At 44.5% G+C, this 20836-nt stretch overlaps 1 protein-coding gene across 1 annotated transcript in view; it reads left to right on the top strand.

Moving 5' to 3' along the window:
- Nucleotides 1-20136, top strand: part of GLUD1 (glutamate dehydrogenase 1) — a 37602-nt gene extending 17466 nt beyond the window's left edge. Inside the window, exons 5-13 of the mRNA XM_028156826.2 lie at nt 1063-1157; nt 7094-7273; nt 8062-8199; nt 8385-8522; nt 9646-9726; nt 10574-10697; nt 11494-11585; nt 17417-17479; nt 19012-20136. Of these exons, the coding sequence (XP_028012627.2) occupies nt 1063-1157; nt 7094-7273; nt 8062-8199; nt 8385-8522; nt 9646-9726; nt 10574-10697; nt 11494-11585; nt 17417-17479; nt 19012-19131 (1031 nt within the window). The 3' untranslated portion in view covers nt 19132-20136. The remainder of the gene's footprint in view (nt 1-1062; nt 1158-7093; nt 7274-8061; nt 8200-8384; nt 8523-9645; nt 9727-10573; nt 10698-11493; nt 11586-17416; nt 17480-19011) is intronic.
- Nucleotides 20137-20836: the final 700 nt, after the last annotated feature.

The following is a 20836-nucleotide window of genomic DNA, read 5'->3' as shown; positions in this document are numbered from 1 at the left end:
TGAGTCTGTGCACATATGTTATACATAGAGACATAGAAAGATATATATACATAGGAACATATACATGGTGTATGAAACCTTCATTTTTCCTTATGTCTGTTTTGGTGATGTTGCTAAGTCATTTACATGGATGTAGATCATCCTTTTATTCTCACTTTCTTTGGTAGAAGTATTTCTACATATTTCTGCCTTTACATATTTGAGTGAGCATCATTTAACACATTTTTTTAAATGTATTTTATTGATTTCAGAAAGAAAGGGAGAGGGAGAGAGATAGGAACATCAATGATGAGAGATAATCATTGATTGGCTACTTCCCGCATGTCCCCCACTGGGGATCAAGCCTGCAACCCGGGCATGTGCCCTGACTGGGAATTGAACCGTGATCTTCTGGTTCATAGGTCAACCACGCCAGCCAGGCAACACATTTTTATCTGAATTTCACTGTGTATTGGTACCTATTGCTGCTTTTGAGCTAACTTGTTATATTTGTTTACTGTGATCTGAGGAATTGAAAGCCAAGGTCTAAAACTTTATGTACACCGAGTAAGCTTTGAATAATAGGTCAGAGCAGCATTCCATCATGTGTAAAAGTAATGTGGTCATAACACAATTGCTTTAGCAGTGTCCTTTTTCCTCCTATTAGCTGAGGAGATCTTACAGCTGAGTTAAGGTATGGTACCGTACCATACACAGTACTCTCTGCCCACAACAGTCCTCTTCATCAGAACTGATGGCGTTATCTTCCTGCAGTTTAAGGAACTGAGATCCAAAGGCCAGGCTGATTTGCCAATGCCTGCACGTCCAGAAGCCCTATTGGGTGGCTTATACTGCACATAGCTCTCTTCCACATAAATGCCAGCGGGAGGAATTTCCATGTAACATTGTGTGTGTATAAATTTGGTAGTGAAACGTTTAGTAAATATCGCTATGACTCCATTTACCTAAGTGAAATCTAAAGTTCCCTAGCCACGGTAGCTTTGTTAGAGAATTACAAAGGTCTTTGTGTCTGAGATGAGTTTATCTTCAAAACTGGTGCAATGCTTTTCCCTGTGCCCCTAGGTCCAGGCGTTGATGTGCCTGCCCCAGACATGAGCACGGGTGAGCGAGAGATGTCCTGGATTGCGGACACCTATGCTAGCACCATCGGGCACTATGTGAGTACCCACCCAGAGGCCCCAGGGCTGCATTGCTGTGAAAACAGAGAATTCACCGGGTTTCTCTCCTCCCCTTTAATCATACCTTGATTTGCATGTTATTTCACTTTTGTCTCTAGTCTTAAATCGTAAATGTAGGGAACATGGAATGAGCTTTTTGCCTTATATGCCTCCCTATCCTGGATGCCGGGATGGGGCCCTCAGAGAGGGATCACCTATCTGCGTGACACACTGTCCGAAGACACTAAGAAGGAAGTGAGAAGCATCGCATTCTGACTTTCCTCAAGCTCTCACTTAAGGAGGAATTAAGGCATAAGCAAATAAGATGTGGAGTTAGTGTGATGCAAGGATGGAAAGCTGTGGTTTCTGAAACAAGGCTTCCTGGGAGTGATATTTGGACTAGAACTTGAAAATGGGTAGAATTTGAATAGAGGGAGATTTGGGGAGTTGGAGTAGAGCGCAGGTTGTCTGAAGATAAGGCATATTTAGAAGGGTTCTAAGAGTGAAAAGGTACATGAACTGGGACAAAATATTAAACCCTGGGGTTTTGGTTTTCCCTGCTGGTCAGATGGGAGCCTTCGATGCTGACTTCGCTGGGGGAGGGCCGCAGGCAGTGTCCGGCTGCACTAGCAAAGGGAGGGCCTCCTGCACAGGGGCTGGGGCAGCACTGGCGCCTGGCCGACATCAGTTTGGCAGGACTGAGCAGGACGCGTGGGATCAAAGAAAAAGACCACGTCGAGTCGGAGAGAACCAGAGGACTTGAGCAGAAGTGATGCCACTGATACAGAACCTGAGAAGAAAACTAGCTTTCTGTCCTTGAAAGGGATTAAGCCCTGAAAAACATTCAGGGAAAAAGACTTTCACTTAAAATATATAGAGTACCTACTGCCTGCAAAGCTAAGTGTAACAAGGTGCTCAGTAGAATTGGGGTGAATACTACAAGTTCCGACGCTTTGGAAAGAACGATGGGAGCCTGGCCGAGCCTCTGGAGATTAGCTTAGAGAAGCCTTCTTTATGGATGAGTAGGCACCAACCAGAGTAAGGGAGGGCAAGGGTTAGAAGCGGAAGGATGCACCTGGGTAACAGTTCTCATGTCATGAGGAGACCATGGTGGCCAGAATAGAGAGCGAGATTGTGAGGCCTAAGAGAGGTCCCCAGAGCAGGGTCACACCAGATTATCGCCCTGTAGGCACCAGCAGGCTGTGGTCTTTGTCCTGTGTACAGAGGGAAACTAGTGCAGCACTAACTGGAGTGAGTGTGTGACACAGCTAAGTGTGCCTTTGGAGGTCACTCTGTGTGGTAGCGAATGGGATTGTTGGGGGGCAGGAGCCCGTAAGGAGCCCAGAAAGACAGTGATGTTAGCCCATCCTAGCATTGGAGAGCAGCGGGCAGATTGAGGAGTCACTGAAGGGAAGAAAGCACTCAGTTAGAAAGAATGAGTTGTGCATGTTGGGGGGCCGGGGAGTTCTGAAGAGAAACCAGTTCAGCAACTGGCTTGTCCTGGAGCCAGTGCAGGGAAAGGGGCAGTGGAGAGGGGAGTGGGGCAGGGAAGTGGAGAGGAGGAGTGTGGCAGGGGCAGTGGAGAGGAGGAGAGGGACAGTGGAGAGGGGAGTGGGGCAGGGGTAGTGGAGAGGGGAGTGGGGCAGGGGCAGTGGAGAGGGGAGTGGAGAGGGGAATGGGGCAGGGGCAGTGGAGAGGGGAGTGAGGCAGGGGCAGTGGAGAGGGGAGTGAGGCAGGGGCAGTGGAGAGGGAGAGGGGCAGTGGAGAGGGGAGTGAGGCAGGGGCAGTGGAGAGGGGAATGGGGCAGGGGCAGTGGAGAGGGGAGTGGGGCAGGGGCAGTGGAGAGGGGAGTGGGGCAGGGAAGTGGAGAGGGAAATAGGTCAGGGGCAGTGGAGAGGGGAGTGGGGCAGGGGCAGTGGAGAGGCGAGTGGGGCAGGGGCAGTGGAGAGGCGAGTGGGGCAGGGGCAGTGGAGAGGGGGAGTGGGGCATGAAGAGTAGTCTCCATTTGAAGAAAAACGGAAGACAATTCGAAAGATGGCTGTTGTCCCAAGAGAAAAGTTTGTTGTTCGCAGAGATCAGTCTCGATCCCTGGGTGCAATCTTGTAGGGAGGACATGGGCATGCAGCCTGGATTCTAGACTGGCTCCTTCGCACACCAGCTCTGACCTGTGGCAGTGCCTCCGCTTCCTCCTCTGTGCAATGGCAATGATAATACTCCTTCCTTCATGAGATAGTCGTGTAATGCCCTTAGCATTATATTTATAAATACTGTACCAGGTCAATTACACAGATCCCCTGAAATAAAACAGCAGTATGAGACATTGATACTATAAAGAACTTTGGTTTGACTGTCATTCCCAAATAGGATTTTTTTAATAAGTAAATTAATTCCTAAAAAAAATTTTTTTCAAAGTGACACAAGATGAAATAGAAAATTTGAAGAGCCACAAAGCTAATAAAAAGTAGAGGTTATGCCCTACCTGGTTTGGCTCAGTGGACATAGCATCGGCCTGCAGACTGAAGGGTCCTGGGTTCAATTCCAGTCAAGGGCACATGCCCGGTTGCAGGCTCAATCCCCAGTAGGGAGCATACAGGAAGCAGCCTATCAATGATTCTCTCTTATTGTTTCTATCTCCCTCTCCCTCTCCCTTCCTCTCTGAAATCAATAAAAATGCTTTTTAAAGTAGAGTTTATTATTTATAAAAAAACAAAGCCTTTTTATAAAGAAAACACAAGGCATGGGTGGTTTTACGAGAAAATTCTACCAAGAATTTTACAAGTGCCAGTCTTACATGTCACCTTTTATGTTCGGGAGCTCTAGGTATGGTCTCTTGTTCTTTTAAATATATTTACATATGTATTTTTTAATTGATTTCAGAGAGGAAGGGAGAGAGAGAAACAGCAATGAGAATCATTGATCGGCTGCCTCCTGCACACGCCCTATAGGGATTGTACCCACAACCCAGGCATGTGCCCTGACCAGAAATCGAACCGTGACTGGTTCATAGGTCTACGCTCAACCACTGAACTAACTATACTGGCCAGGCCTCCTGTTCTTTTTAAGCAAGACACTAGATTGAAGCGTGCAGAGTAGTGGACAAGTATATTGTTATTCATAGTTCATTCCCAGTGGTGACAGCCAAAGAATGTGTTGTGAGGTGTTGCCTCAGGCCGTACAACGGAAACCTCAGGCTGTACTAATAAAAGGCTTTTCCTTCTTAAAATGATTGGAAATTCAAAATCAGGACAGTAAGGCATAGTTTTTATTTATTTTATAAATAAAAGCATAGTTTTTATTTCCAGGCGTGAGCCTAAACCACACGGCTCCTTTTGACTAGCCCCACCTCGAAGAGCCAGTGTTCTCCCTGGGCTCCCAGGGCAATTAGGTTCTCTGGGGGCCGGGGCTGGCACCACGCCTGTCTGCTCTGGCATTCGCATTTCCACTGTTTAAAGCACTCGGCACTAGGCTTGCAGTTCTGCATTCATAAGTGTTCATTATTCATGGGAGAAACTGTGGGAAAACTAATTCTGGAAATCACTTTACTAGACTGCTTTTTTTTTTTCCATTTTATTCTTTCTGTTGGCATTTGTATGAGTAATACAGTTCTCAGCTCTCCCTGTAAAAATATTTAAACAATACAGAAAAACACCAAATCACTTTTTAACTCATCAAGCTAGGGTATCTTTTGGGCAGTAGGGTAAGTTATGAAGTAAGGCACTTTATCCTGTTTCACATGGGTAGCAAATTGCCTTAAGCTTATTAAATAATTTGTACCTTAGCCATCATGTAAAATGCGTCCTTCACTTGTATTGATTTCCTGTGTGTAACAGGACTGTCCCGTTCCTTCTGTCACTAATCCCGTTGGTCTGTTCTGTGCTGGGTGCTAGTTTAGAGCGTATCTGATGCCTCGGGAAGGAAGCCCTCCCAAGCTCTCCATCTTTTTTCTAATTCTGCTGTTTCTGCACCAGAATACATGCCCATCGACTCAGGGCACAGAAAGGTGGTGATGAGGCCCTGCCCTCACTTCACGCCCACAGTGAACCAGAGGCACCGCTCAGAGCGGTGGGCCTCTGTGCCCTACTCACCTGTGCCTATTTTCGTAACCCAAATGGTACCGTACTAAATATACAAAAAATGGAATTTCTTGAAGTAGAATTTCTGGGTTAGTTGGTTTTCTTATTTTGGTAACTATTCTATATTGCCCCGAATTATTTTATTCTCAGTAATACAAAACTGAGAACTGTGTTGCTCCTATAAATGCCATTTTTTTCCTTGAATACTTTTGCTGGCCTACTTCGTGTGTGTGTGTGTGTGTGTGTGTGTGTGTGTGTGTGTGTGTGTATTGATTGATTGATTTCAGACAGGAAGGGAGAGGGAAAGAGAGATGGAAATATCAATGGTGAGGAAAAATCGATTGGCTGCCTCCTGCACATCCCTACTGGGGATTGATCCGCAACCTGGGCATGTGCCCTTGACAGAATCAAACCCAGGACCCTTTAGTCTATAGGCCAACACTCTATCCACTGAGCCAAACCAGCCCACTTCTTTTTAGGTGAACTTGAGTTTGTTTATTTTCAAGCGCTTTTTTAAAAGTAGTATTGTATTGAATTTGTAGATTAGTTTGACAGAAGAATATCTTTACAACATTGAGCCTTCGCATTGAAGAGCACCATAAAGCCTCTTCCTTTGAAGCTCTGTTTTGGTGATGTACTCAAGTGTTTTTGTTTTTGTTTTTTTTTAATATATTTTATTGATTGTTTACAGAGAGGAAGAGAGAGGGATAGAGAGCTAGAAACATCGATGAGAGAGAAACATCAACTAGCTGCCTCCTGCACACCCCCCACCGGGGATGTGCCCGCAACCAATGTACATGTCCCCGACTGGAATCGAACCTGGGACCCCTCAGTCCAAAGGCCGACGCTCTATCCACTGAGCCAAACTGGTTTCGGCTGTACTCAAGTTTTAATGGTAGATTTTAAGACACTTAAGGGTTGGATGTACCCTGATTAAGTAGGGTATAAGTACTTGTTGAAAGAATAATATTTTGTTATATTTTCATTGATTTCAGGGAGGAATGGATAAAGAGAGAGAAACATCAGTTAGGATAATCATTGATTGGCTGCCTCCTATTGCCTCCATTGGTGGTTGAGCTCATAACCCCGGCATGTGCCCTGACCAGGAATCGAAGTGTGACCTCCCCTGAGTCATGCTGGCCCTGGCCGGGCAGGAATAATACTTTTTTTTTCCTTTTTTTTTTTAATTTCAGAGAGGAAGGAAGAGGGAGATAGAAACATCAATGATGAGTGAGACACATTGATTGGTTGCCTCCTGCACACACCCTGACCAGGGCCAGGGATGGATCCTGCAATCTAGGTCCGTGCCCTTGACCAGAATCGAACCTGGGACCCTTCAGTCTGCAGGCTGACACACTATCCACTGAGCCAAACTTGCTAGGGCAGGAATAATACTTTTAAGCTATTAAAAATGCTATGGGTGTCATCCCGTGCACCAAAAGGTTGCCAGTTCGATTCCCATTCAGGGCACATACCTGGGTTGTGGGCTTGATCAATGTCTCACTCTCATCGATGTTGTATTTCTCTCTTTCTCTCTCTCTCTCTCTCTCTCTGAAAAATCAATAAAAAATCTTTTTTTAAAGAAAATACTCTCTATTTTTGTGACATTGTATTTGTACTTTAGGAATCTAGTTAAGTTAAATTCCTAATGCCCTGTTCCTCTCATTGGAAATACTAGCCTAGTTTCACACATTTTCTGGGAACAGAAATCTCAAAGAGTGAGTTAGGTGCTTCTAGATGACACTCCTAAAGAGCGTATTTTAGTTGAATGAGAATGTGTTTGGCTCTATCCTTCATTCCATTGGTTCCTCGTAGGAAATTCTCCTGAGGTTTCATCTCTGAAGCTCTGGCTTTCTCTTGCAGGATATTAATGCCCATGCCTGTGTCACTGGCAAGCCCATCAGTCAGGGTGGGATCCACGGACGGATCTCTGCTACTGGCCGGGGAGTTTTCCATGGAATCGAAAACTTCATCAATGAAGCTTCTTACATGAGCATTTTAGGAATGACACCAGGGTTTGGAGATAAAACATTTGTTGTTCAGGTAAAAGTTTTTGTTTCTTAAAGAATAACTTGTAAGTTGTTTTTAGATTTGCATTTTTTTAAATTTAATTATTTTTAATCTCTTAGGTTTTAGAATGGTTGTTTTCAGAATATTACGCCCTTTATTTTGTGAGCTTTGGTATGATTATGTGACTAGAAGCAATTTAAGTATCTCTAGGACACATATGAAACTCTTACCAACTTCATTTTGTTTTTTAATATGTTTTTATTGATTGGCTGCCTCCTGCACGCCCCACACTGGGGATCGAGCCTATAACCCGGGCATGTACCCTGACCAGGAATCAAACCGTGACCTTCTGGTTCATAAGTTGACACTCAGCCACTGAGCCATGCCGGCTGGGCATCACCAACTTCTTTTGATCAGTATTTAAAAATTGAGACTGTGTCCAGAAGGGGAAATCACTTAAACTATTAGGGGTACACAGAAAGAATTTGGGATTTGATTACTTTACTTAGAGAAATTTTGTTGAATGTTACTTTAAAATAGAATTCATATTCCTCCCAATTAGTGATTTATAAATCAACAAGGTTGCACTAACTAAACTTCTTCAGGTCTCATTATCAAAGGCAACAAAGGGTTGGATTCTTCATTGTTAAACATAGAAATTTATTGTTGAAGGGAAGCCATTTAGTTCATTGTTTCTTTTGGCAAAAGGATTTTGAGAATTTCTTTTAGCAGAATGTCAAATTGCATTGGACAGAGTGTGACTTACCATCTGTCTGTAGTAGGAAGTTGTTTTTTGTGTCATATGCAATTGTTCTTTACAGGGATTTGGTAATGTGGGTCTGCACTCTATGAGATATTTGCATCGCTTTGGTGCTAAATGCGTTGGTGTTGGTGAATCTGATGGGAGTATATGGAATCCAGATGGCATTGACCCAAAGGAACTGGAAGACTTCAAATTGGTATGTTAAAGCTAATATCTGAGCAGTTTTACTGTCCTCAATATTGTAAAGTTGCAATAGCTTTATTTAAATCTATTGCCATTGCTTGCTTTTTTTAAATGTAACTTTAAAGATAACTTTGTCTTCATGTCATTTGGCACTAAACTCTGGTGCAGCTATTAATTCTGATATTCAATCAATTACAGCAACATGGATCAATCCTGGGTTTCCCCAAGGCAAAGGTTTATGAAGGGAGCATCTTAGAGGCCGACTGTGACATACTGATCCCTGCTGCCAGTGAGAAGCAGCTGACCAAGTCCAATGCATCCAGAATCAAAGCCAAGGTAAAAGCAGAATAGAGACTGTCCAACCTTCCTAATGGGATGCTATTGAAGGTCAGAGGAAAGTGCACATTTTGGGTATCCTCTTTTTTGTTTTGTTTGCAGCTTTATTGGGATACTAGAGTCCCGGTGAATGACATTCATGCACTCGGCGGGGGGGCGGAGGGTCCCCTCAGCTCGGCCTGTGCCCTTTAGAAGTCCAAGAGCCCTCAGGGGTTGTCTGACTGATGTCCACGGGGAGCGGGCCTAAGCTGCAGTCAGGCAGTGCAGGCATCCTTAGCGCTTCCACGGAGGTGGGAGTGGCTCCTGCCACCACCTTTGCGCTCGTGCTCCCACTGTGGGAGCTCACTGACCACCAGGGATCAGCCCCTGCATTGAGCATCTGTCCCCTGGTGGTCAGTGTGCGTCATGGTGACCAGTTGTTCCGCCGTTCGGTCGATATTACCCTTCTATTATATAGGATAACACACATACTGTATAGTTCACCCAAGTGTACAATTTAATGGCTTTTAGTATATTCAGAGTTGTGCAGCCATCACCATGGATTTCCTTTTAAACCAGATTTCCAAAAAGTGGTTATGGAAATCAAAAGGTGAAAAAATAGTTTTATATACTTTAGAGCAAAGTGACTTTATTGATTTTAGAGAGAGGAAGGGAGAGAAACATCAACGTGAGAGAAAAACATTGATTGCTTGCCTCCTGCACGCGCCCCAACCAGGAACCCACAACCTTTTTTTTAAAATATATTTTATTAATTTCAGAGAGGAAGGGAGAGAGCTAGAAACATCAATGATGAGAGAGAATTATTGATCGGCTGTTTCCTGCATGCCCCCCACTGGGGATCGAGCCCACAACCCAGGCATGTGCCCTTGACAGGAATCGAACCTGAGACCTTTCTGTCTGCAGGCTGACGCTCTATCCACTGAGCCAAACCAGCCAGGGCAACCCACAACCTTTTGATGTATGGCTCCAACCAGCTGAGCCACACCGGCCAGGGTGACTTTTATTCATTCCATTAAGCTGGAATTACTCTTTCCTACAACCTCCTTTCCACAAATGCACATCTCTTGGCGCTCAGTGAGGGGATTTGGTGGATGTGGCATTCCTATGTGTCCCTGACTTACAGATCATCGCTGAAGGTGCCAATGGGCCAACAACTCCCGAAGCGGATAAGATTTTCCTGGAGCGGAACATCATGGTTATTCCAGTGAGTCATCTGTTTGCCAGTTTTTTTATATGCTTGGAATTGTTATTGTTTTTGTAAGGAATTGTGGGAGGGAGGATCATTAGTTTCCCAAGCTGTTAGTGATTTCATCTTTAGTTTGTGTTTAAGAAAAAAAAATAGAAGCATGATTGTTAGTATGGTAAGCCTGTCAGTTTTCGCCTGAGCATTTTCTTCTAGCTTCAAGCTCTTTCTTGAGTATGTACTTAGCCTTCTTTAGAACCTAGTTACATAAATGTGTACTGTGCTAGAAATACTATTCTGACTTAAAATTAAAGATTGCTTTTATCATCCTAACAGTGTGCATTTCAAATGTCCCTGCAGCTTTGCTCAGAAAGCTAATGTGAGGAACATGTTTTCAGTGGATAAGCGTGGGGTCCAGACCAACAGGTTATTGACAATTGGAAGTTAGTGTGGATTTAGGGAGCATTTTTAAGAACCCCTTTGCTGAAGGCACTTAAAAATTCAGTTTAACAGAAGTGTCCTGCCCTTCGGTGGAAGAGGGAGTGCTGCTATTCTGGGAGGTTCCCCAGACAGTCCAGCCCACGGGAGGGGGCAGCAGTTTTGTCAGAAAGCTGTTTTGGTGGAGAAGAGGCTCTAACCATAGCTGATTAAATGCTTGATTAATAAAATAAAAAAACAACTCAGATGGACCGGGAAAGCGGGGTTGTTAGATTTAAGTGTGAAGTTCTAAGATAGCTAAGATATATTTGGAAAGGTTGACACTTAATCTGCTTTGATACTAAAATTGAGCTTTTAGTTTATTGTAAGCTTTTATCTAAAACCATCATCTTTTATCTTTGATATCTTCCTGACACGTTTTTGTATGTAGGATCTCTACCTGAATGCCGGGGGAGTTACAGTATCTTACTTTGAGTGGCTGAAGAACCTAAATCATGTCAGCTATGGCCGGTTGACCTTCAAATATGAAAGGGATTCTAACTACCACTTGCTCAGTAAGTTCTGATGATCTTGTTCTCCAAAAATAATCTTTTGGGACAGCTAGAAGGCTGGACAAAGCTTAAACTTAAGACTAGTTTCCTTTTTATAATTCTAAAGAACTTAAATTAATTTCAATACAGAAAACTATATTATTTTGCTCATGAGTCTTAGACCAAAAATATATAATTTCTTTATGGGTAAGCAATATATTAGCTTCCTTAAATATATTTACATCCAAATGTTTGTTTTATAATGTAATATTCCGAGAACAGAATCTGCCAGTTACGGTAAGAAAGAGCATCAGTTTAGACGGGGCTCCTGTTGGTGTGCTCCCGTGTCTGCCTCTGGCCGCTCTGAGGAAAGGCCTGCTGAGTGGTGAGAATGTTCCAGGCTGATGGAGACGCCTGTTTTTCTTGGACAAGAGTAGGCTCCAGGGCTAACAGTAGGATTTTCCCAAAGCTGAAATAAGACCAAGACCTCCAACTGAGTGCCTTTACTCAGCCTGCTCAGAATCGGGGTGAAGTGACCCATCTATTTCCGTTTCTTTCCCTCAGCATTTTCTTTTGTAAAGAGCCAAGGAAAAACCCTGGCAGTGGGTGTTACGGAAACAGAGCAGTGACCTAAATTCACGTTACATGGGAATTTGGCCAAGCGCTTTCTCCTAAATGATTAACCCTTTCACGTCATTGATGTTGAAGGTTTCTAAAACTCTTGGTTTTGGGGTTGTGAATATAATTGGGGACAACTTTTGCTACTGCTTGACATTTTCTGCTGGCATGGTCTTCTCTTCTCTTTCTTGGCTTTCCATAGTGTCGGTTCAGGAGAGTCTGGAAAGGAAATTTGGGAAGCATGGTGGAACTATTCCTGTTGTGCCCACGTCGGAGTTCCAAGACAGGATATCGGTGAGTGCTTGGGGCAGTCCCTCTTCCACAGCTGCCTGCTCTCTTTGGTCTCGGGTCGGCATCTACATGACAGTAATCCTAGGACTTGTAAGGATCCTAGTTCAAAACAAGTGACTAATGGCTCTTCTGCTTTTGGCACCTTGACAACACCGACGGCTCCACGGTAATGCTAATGTAATGGCAAAGAATTACTACGAATTTAACTTGGTTAAGCTTCAGAGAAATAGAAATGAAAATAAAAATTAGAACTCCATGAAAAATTGGAATTGCTATATGGATACGAATAAGAGTGAAAACAGATTAGAAAGGGTGTTTAATAGTAATTAGCAATTGACAAGTGTATATTAGTATTGCACACACATCACAGAGAGAGCTTCCTCACCAGGAACGTACAAATCTCGCTGTTAGAGTACAAATTAAAAAGGTTCCTTTAATCTATTAAACGAACATAAACAATGGATCTTGTAGTCCACATGCCTGCGGTGAAGCAGGTGTGCCTTTATTCTGATAACAATGCAGATTGGTGCAGCTTTCTGAAAAATTGAGAAGTGAGGAGTTTTTGGTGTTCCTGCCCTTTGGCATAATAATGTCCCCTCTGGTGACTTGTCCTAAGAAAATCATTCCAAAGGAGAGGAATGGCTCCATGCATGAGGATGTCATTGGAACTGTTCGCAGTCAGTTTTAAAGTTTCTTTGATTTAACTGTCATATAGATGGCAGAAAAATGGCTCAGTTATAATATATCTTCTTATGAAATGGAATATTCAGTCATGGAATATATCAGCAATTTTCAACCTTTTCCATCTCTTGGCACACATAAACTAATGACTAAAATTCTGTGGCACACCAAAAAATACATTTTTTATTGATTTGACACCCCCCCCCCCCAAAAAAAAAAAAGAAGGTATAATTTTGATTAATTCACATGGGATGGCTATTGTTGTGTTGGCTGTTCTCATTTTTTTTATTTGACAGTCTAAGGGAAAAGAGGTCAGGGCCCCTGACTAAATACTTAGGTTCTGCATGTTTTAAACTTTCTTGTGGCACATCAGGTGAAGATCGCTGAACTATATTGAAACAAGAGGAAAAGTTAAGGGTTTTGTTTTGAAGATGCTTTTGCCACTCTGGGTACTAATTGTTCCCCTAAATGAATCTTCTTCTTTCCCAGAGGCATGTCTGTCAGTTCTGGTCCCTCTGTCAGAAAAGCCGTACCCTCTCCTTTCTTAGGTGTCACCGCATCTCTGCAGCCTTTCCTGAAAGTGCCCTCTGCGTGCCAGGGCTGTGGGCATCCTGGGCACGTGCTGCAGCTGCTCTTCAGTGGGTTTCTTGCTCCTCCCAGCACCTACCTTGCACATACCAGTCACTCAGATTGAAACATCGAGGGGGGGAGCACAAAAAGAAGACAGCCCACTAGTTAGGCAATAAGTAGGGCAACAGCTGTGCTGACGTTCTTTTTATCCTTTTAAAATAATTGTTGTCCAATCTATCGGTCTCCCAATTTTCAGATGCTTGCAGCTCTTCTAATTTTAGACTTGAGTGCTGTTTCTCACCTCCCTACCTGTTGTAGGAATCCTATAAAATAAAAGCCCAATATGCTAAGTGTCCAGGTGACCAGTTGGCCATTCACCCAATCAAAGCGTAATATGCTAATGATGTGCGAAGGCCACTCAGCCGCTCGCTAAGACGTGCACTGACCACCAGGGGTCAGTCGATGGGTTGACCAGTCGCTATGATGTGCACTGATCACCAGGGGGCAGATGCTTTGACCAGTAGGTTAGCCTGCTGCTGGGGTCCGGCCGACAGGGACTGAGCAAGACAGGCCGGACAAACCCTGGAGCCCTCCTGCAGTCTCCCCAGCTGGCCAACCTCCTGAATCCCTCTCCAGGCCCTGATCACGCACCGGTGGGGTCCCTTGGCCTGGCCTGCACGATCTCGCAAACCATGACCCCTCGGGGGATGTCAGAGAGCTGGTTTTGGCCCAATCCCGCAGGCTAGGCCAAGGGACCCCACTGGTGCATAAATTCGTGCACCAGGCCTCTAGCCCTATATAATAAAACCCCAGTATGCTAAGTGTCCAGTTGACCAGTCGGCCATTCAACCAATCAAAGCATAATATGCTAATGATATGCTAAGGCTGCTCAACCGCTTGCTATGACGTGCACTGACCACCAGGGGGCAGACAGCCAACCAGTCTACCAGTCGCTGTGACATGCATGGACCACCAGGGGGCAGATGCTCCGACCAGTAGGTTAGTTTGCTGCTGGGGTCTGGCCAATCAGGACTGAGCAAGATGGGCTGGACACGCCCTGGAGTCCTCCCATGGTCCCTCCCCAGCTGGCCAACCTCCTGCATTCCTCCCCGGCCTCGATTGAGTACCAATGGGGTCCCTTGGCCTGGCCTGCAACCTCTCGCAATCCAGGTCCCTTTGGGGGATGTTGGAAGGCCAGTTTCAGCCCGATCCTGCAGGCCAGGCCCAGGGACTCCACTGGTGCACAAATTCATGCACCAGGCCTCTAGTCTTAAGGTGTAGTTGAAAAACCAGTTCTTTTCCAGCTCCTTCCCTGGCCACATTCTGGGCCTTCCAAGAAAGACCTACTTCTTTTCACTGTCCCTCATCACCCCTAATGTCCTCAGCATTCTCCATGTCTAACTTAAATTCCGTGCTCCATCATCACAGTGACTTCCTGCTCTAGTTTTGCTTCATTGTAACACCTGAGCCCTGATAACACCCAGATCTTTGCCCCCCTGTGGCTGGAGGCCCTGCGGACTGCTCAGATCCTAACCACTAACACCATAGATTCTTAGAGCTGCCCCTATTCCATTTGTTTTCTCATTCTCCTAAATATCCTATTTTCTCCTCTCTCTCTCTCTCTCTCTCTCCCCTGCACTCCAGCTCATGACCTGGTATATGCTCACAGAGAACATTGAAGCAATCAGAACTTCCCCATGTACCCAACTCCTGGCATCTGTACCCTGCCTTGAGTCAGCTCTCTTATAGAGCAACTCTCTGTACTTCCATCTAACCCCAAGTCTTGCTCTGGGCATTGGAGGGCCCATTTTCAACTTATCAAATGCGTAACTCAAGCAAGTCCTCTTCTCTGTTCTGCATCACCAATCCTCCCTTGTGCAGTAATTTCTATTGGAATTCTAAATGCTGTCCTAAAAATATATATATCTTTGCTCAGTCATTGTGGCTCAGTGGTTGAGCATTGATTTATGAACCAGGAGGTTGCGGTTCAATTCCCGGTCAGGGCACATGCCCGGGTGGTGGGCTCAATCCCCAGTGTGGGGCATGCAGGAGGCAGCCAATCGATGACTCTATTTCATCATTGGTGTTTCTATCTCTCTCTTCCTCTTCCTTCTTCCTCTCTGAAATCAAAGTATAATTTTTTTAAAAATTATATATATACTAGGGGCCCAGTGCACGAATTCATGCACCTTGAAAGGAACTGTGGACCGTGAGGCTGCAGTGGGCACAGGGATGAGTCTTGGCCCATCCTTTGTGCCCCCACCTGGCCCCTCCCACCTCAGCCCCTGGTCCCATCTGCTAGCAGCCCCGCTCCTGCCACCATAGCTCCCACATGCTGACGGTGCCAGCCCCACTGACTGCATGGAGTGATTGGGGCCGGTGCAGGCGGGGCTGGCGCTGTCAGCGGGTGCGAGCCGCAGTTGCTGCCCCAGTTGCCCCTCGGGCAATCAGGGCCAGCAGCAGGTGCAAGCACCAGGTTGGACCATGGTACGCAGGAGCAAAGAATTTTCAGTAACCACCAGAGGCTCACCCCGATGACAGCGACCCTGGCGCACACCTTGGTCTGGTGCCCCCGCTCACCTGCACCATCATCCCGCCTCCGCTGATGCCCACCATTTCTGCGTGCACCCCCTGGTGGTCAGTGCACATGATAGCTACTGGTTTTTCAGTTGTTCCAACATTCGGTCTATTTGCACATTAGGGTTTTATATATATATATATATATATATATATATATGAGGGGTGTGTATGTGTGTGTGTGTGTGTGTGTGTGTGTGTGTGTGTGAATCTTAATCCCACTTATTCTTCTAGGTCTTGCCATTTTTATTTCCCTTATGGCAAGCCTCCTTGGCATAAGGAGGTATAATTTTGATTAATTCACATGGGATGGCTATTGTTGTGTTGGCTGTTCTCATTTTTTTTATTTGACAGTCTAAGAGAAAAGAGGTCAGTCTAAGAGAAAAGAGTTGTATATACTCTGTGCCCAGTTCTTCTATACCCAAACCTACTCTTATGCCCATTACTCCATCAAAACTGTCTTGTCAAGGTAGCCAGTGGCACCTGCACTGCCAAATCCAGTGGTCACTTCTCAGTGCTCGTCTTCCTTCACCTGTCTGCAGCTATTGTCACAGTGTTCCCTCCTCCTGAAATGTTTTCTTCTCTCACCTTCCAGATACCAGTCACCTAGTTTTCTCCTTACTTCACTATCATTCCTTCTCATTGCCTTTTGCTTATTCTTATCAGCTCTCCACTTGCTTAACGTTGGAGGGACTTGGTCCCTGTACCAGATCTTTGTCTGAATTCAGTTTTGATGATCTCACTCAGCCTCAGGGTTTTAAGTCCAAGTATCTATTCCCACCTAAATATAAGCTCTATGAGCAAAGAGAATTGTCATTATTGTGTGTTCTGCTGTGACCTACACTGCCTAGAAGAGTGCCTGGCACTTAGTAGGTACTCAGTAAATGTTTTGATGGTTGGGTGATTGAATCAAAGAAACTGCAGTGTTCACCTGTTCAGCAAGATCTTCTTACCTTGGTTGAAATAAATAAAGCTTAGTTTTTAGTTGATACAAATGTTATAGAAATATACCTTCTTAATTGAATAGTGTTAATTGGGTGATAACTTTGGCATAGATAACTTCTATTGGTGACCCACTTTTTACATTTTTATCTGGCCTCTCAGGATGTTTTTGATAGCTTATATATATCATACTAGAGGCCCAGTGCACGAAAATTCGTGCAAGAGTAGGCCTTCCTCCCCCCAACTGCCAGCACTGGCTTCCCTCCCGCCCCAGCTTCGTCAGGAAGGACGTCTGGAATGATGTCTGGTAGACATCCTGTCTAATTATCATATTACCCTTTTATTATTATAAATTAGGAACAGTGGTGATAGTTAATTGTCATAAATTTTAGAAAGTGTTCCAGAACACAAATTAAATAGAGGACTCTCTTGAAAGAAATAGACTTAAGTGATAAGAGATAATTGGCATAGGAAAGCGATGAGCTGGCATGGTGGTCAAAGACCTTGGTTATATCCCAGCTCTAAAACTAGCTCCTGGCAAACCTGGCCAACTTCTCTGGTTGACAGTTTCCTCATCAGTAGAATTAGTGGGTTCATTAGAGTTGCTAGCATTCATCCAGCTTTACAAGTGGTGACACTGTAGAGTTCAGGACTCTACCCCCGAGCTGCTCCTGGAGGTGCAGGTGCCTTTCTTTGCCCCGTGTGTCCCTGGTGGGCTGGGAACTGAACGTTCATGCACTGGACGTGGCCGGGGGAGCCTGCTGTGGGGGTGCGGTGGCATATTAGTGGCCGGTGCTGATCTCACCACTTGCCTTCGTTGTTCATGGTTTTCTGTGTTCATTGTTTTACTGTGTCAGATCTTACTTCGAGTGTTTGCTGTCAAATACAGTGAAAACTGAATTATGATTAAAATGCAACTACCTAATTAGATATGAAGATATTATATAAAAATTAGGTATATCTTTAATTCTGCTGGCTGTGTGTTGACTTGAGAACCTTTGTACTCAGCGGGTGAAGCATGTGCTGAGATGGTTTTATTGACTGCATGTTCTTTTTCCTAACAGGGGGCATCTGAGAAAGACATCGTGCACTCTGGCTTAGCCTACACCATGGAGCGCTCGGCCAGGGTACGTGCGCTGCTGTTTCTGTCGTGTCTCCAAGGGCAGCCCAGTGTGGTCTCAGCCCCCAGACTGTGCGTGAGCGTGTGATCTCATTTGTGTGTGGCAGAGCACATGCTTTTTCAGTCTTAAATGGTAGCCAGTGTTTTCAGTCTTCAATATGTTTACCAGGCTTATGGAAATAACTAATAATGTCAAGTAGGAGGAAGTGAGGTTTGGCTAAATATCAAGTGGATTAGAGCTGAGTGCACATTCCATTATCCTATAGGAAGTGGTCGGCAAACTCATTAGTCAACAGAGCCAAATATCAACAGTACAATTTGAAATTTCTTTTGAGAGCCAAATTTTTTAAACTTAAACTTCTTCTAACGGCACTTCTTCAAAATAGACTCGCCCAGGTCATGGTTATTTTGTGAAAGAAGCACACTCAAGGGGCCAAAGAGCCGCATGTGGCTCGCGAGCTGCTGTTTGCCGACCACTGTCCTATAGCAAGTGACCTCACTATAGAATTTTATGTAAATATAAGATTTTTTGACCACTTGATTCTTTTTTTAAAAAAATATATATTTTATTGATTTTTTTTTACAGAGAGAAAGGGAGAGGGATAGTTAGAAACATCGATGAGAGAGAAACATAGATCAGCTGTCTCCTGCACACCCCCTACCGGGGATGTGCCCGCAACCAAGGTACATGCCCTTGACCGGAATCGAACCTGGGACCTTTCAGTCCACAGGCCGATGCTCTATATACTCAGCCAAACCGGTTAGGGCTGACCACTCAATTCTTTTTTTTTTTTTTTTTTTATAATATATTTTATTGATTTTTTTACAGAGAGGAAGGGAAAGGGATAGAGAGCTAGAAACATCGACCAGCTGCCTCCTGCACACCCCCCACTGGGGATGTGCCCGCAGCCAATGTCCATGCCCTTGACCGGAATCTAACCTGGGACCCTTCAGTCCGCAGATCGACGCTCTATCCACTGAGCCAAACCGGTTTCGGCACTGACCACTCAATTCTTATATCAAGATCTTAAACACAGTTTGTCCAGTTTTCCTAATTTCTTGAGTTCAGATTCTGTCTGCTCAGATTTAAGTTGGAATAGCACAACAGATATTACACACTGTGAATTTACCCTTTTCAGTACATAATTTAGCAGCCTTAAATGTACCCATAGAGCTACATAACCATCACCACTAACTACAGGTCACTCCTCACCCCATTCTTAGTCCTTGTACATCACCACAGAGCATGTCAAATGAATTCCTTCCTGATAACACGATGTCTGAAGGACATAGACAGCTCACACCTAAAGTTCTGAAGAGCAACTTCTTACTGCTGTCTAGACAGTGGCTTATTTAATTCCAAGAATTAGTCCTTCCTGACTAGAGGTTACTCTACTGCCTGAGTAGTTTCTTTTTGGCTGCCCAACTCCTACACTGAAATGGGGACAGGCAACTTGTGCCAGGCCCATATATGCCTGTGTGTTCGTGGCCTGGATGCTGAGTTGGGTGGTCTTCACTATTTTTTCTACTTTGTTTCAGCAAATCATGCGCACAGCCATGAAATATAACCTGGGATTGGACCTGAGAACAGCTGCCTACGTCAATGCCATTGAAAAAGTCTTCAAGGTGTACAATGAAGCCGGTTTGACCTTCACATAGATGGATTGCCACTGACTTCTTTACTACCCTCTTCCCCTCTTCATCTGTAGACCTATCACAAGTTTACATGTAACCACAGATCTTTCTCTCATTGCTTATAGACAATGGACAACATTCTCATAGGTCGATTCAAATGAGACCCTTAAGAAAAGAGAAATTAAAGTTAGGGGATCGTGTGCAAAACTAAAAGTAGATGCCAGAGAGCCATTTGGGTATATCAGCAAAAGAGCTCAATTCTATAGATTACAAACAAAAATAAATGCTGTTTCTCTTTTTGCATTTTATTCTTTTAGAATAAAGTAAGTACATGCTGCTGTAATAAAATTGCCTTTAATCACTTACTAAGCCTAACTTTGACTAAGCAGTGAATGCCTGTAAACAATGAATGAAAAAGCTAGTATTTTTATAACAACACAGTATCATTTATAGCTTATCAGTAGTATGTTGTCCAACAAACAAAAAGCCCAATGGAGAGTTAGTTATCTTCTTTCCTATCATTGCATAGCAAATGATAGCACCTATTTCTGTTGTGTGAGACTGTCAGAATTTATTAACTACATTGATGACATATAGTCCAAAGAATGTAGTAACCTCCTTATGTTAATTAATTGCTCTTCTCTTTTCAAAGTCTATTGTGTTGCCTGATTGAACAGTAATTCAAATAGAGTGTCCCAGAAAAAACCACTTGGGCTCCCTCTTTGGGGTCTGGCTGGCAGCTCTGAGCATTGCCAAGAATGGCCCAACTCCCCCTGACTTTGGATCCCCTTCCAGGGGCCTCCCCTTCGGCACAGCTTCAGCAGCAGCCTGGAGACAGCCTGGGGTTGGTGGTTGTGTTTGCCAGGGCCTTTTGAATAGTAGTGTCCCAATGAAGTGCTAGATATTATTTATGTAAGAATGAGCTTTTTCTTTTTTTAACAATATCCTTTCAGAAATTTCTAACTACTTTGTAACTGCATGACTTAACCTGGTGATAAAAGCAGTTATTAAAAGTCTACCTTTTCCAAAGCTTATGTTTCTTTTCTGTTTTTATGTTTTAACTAGGGGCCTGGTGCATGAAATTCGTGCACTGGAGGTGGGGGGTTCCTCGCCTAACCTGCCCCCTCTCACATACTGGGAGCCCTCAGGGGATGTCCTACTGATGGCTTAGGCCCGCTCCCTTTGCTTGAGGCGACTGGGCTGATCAGGGGAAGGCACCAGCCCCATCACCCCGCTGCTGCAGCCACTGCTAGTCACCGCAGCCACCAAGGTGTTTTCATCAACACGGACTCCAGTCCCTTCACCAAGAAAAAAATGGCAACTTTCTTTAGTCATTTTCAAGATGTGTCTTTCATAGGATATGCATTTTGTCCTCACCTGAGGGTATGTTTCCATTGACTTTTAGAGAATGTGGAAGAGAAAGGGAAAGACAGAGTGAAACATCAAAGTGAGAGGAACACTTTGATTGGTTGCCTCCTGCATGAGCCCTGATCTGGGCCCCGGCCAGGGAGGAGCCTGCAATCTAGGTACATGCCCTTGATCAGAATCGAACCCAGACCCTGCTGTGGGCAGGCTGAGGCTCTATCCACTGAGTCAAACCGGTTAGGGCAGGATATGACATTTCTTCACCCTCCAGCAGCAGACCTTCGTTTTTTTCTCCAGAAGTGTGGTGGAAAAACCCTAGATCACCTTTTTGGATTCTTATTACCCAAGTTACTAAGAATATTAC

Source organism: Eptesicus fuscus, chromosome 17 (assembly GCF_027574615.1).
Source record: "Eptesicus fuscus isolate TK198812 chromosome 17, DD_ASM_mEF_20220401, whole genome shotgun sequence".
NCBI lineage: Eukaryota > Metazoa > Chordata > Mammalia > Chiroptera > Vespertilionidae > Eptesicus > Eptesicus fuscus.
The sequence above is the reverse complement of the archived record's forward strand: the minus strand, read 5'-3'. Positions and strand labels throughout refer to the sequence as shown.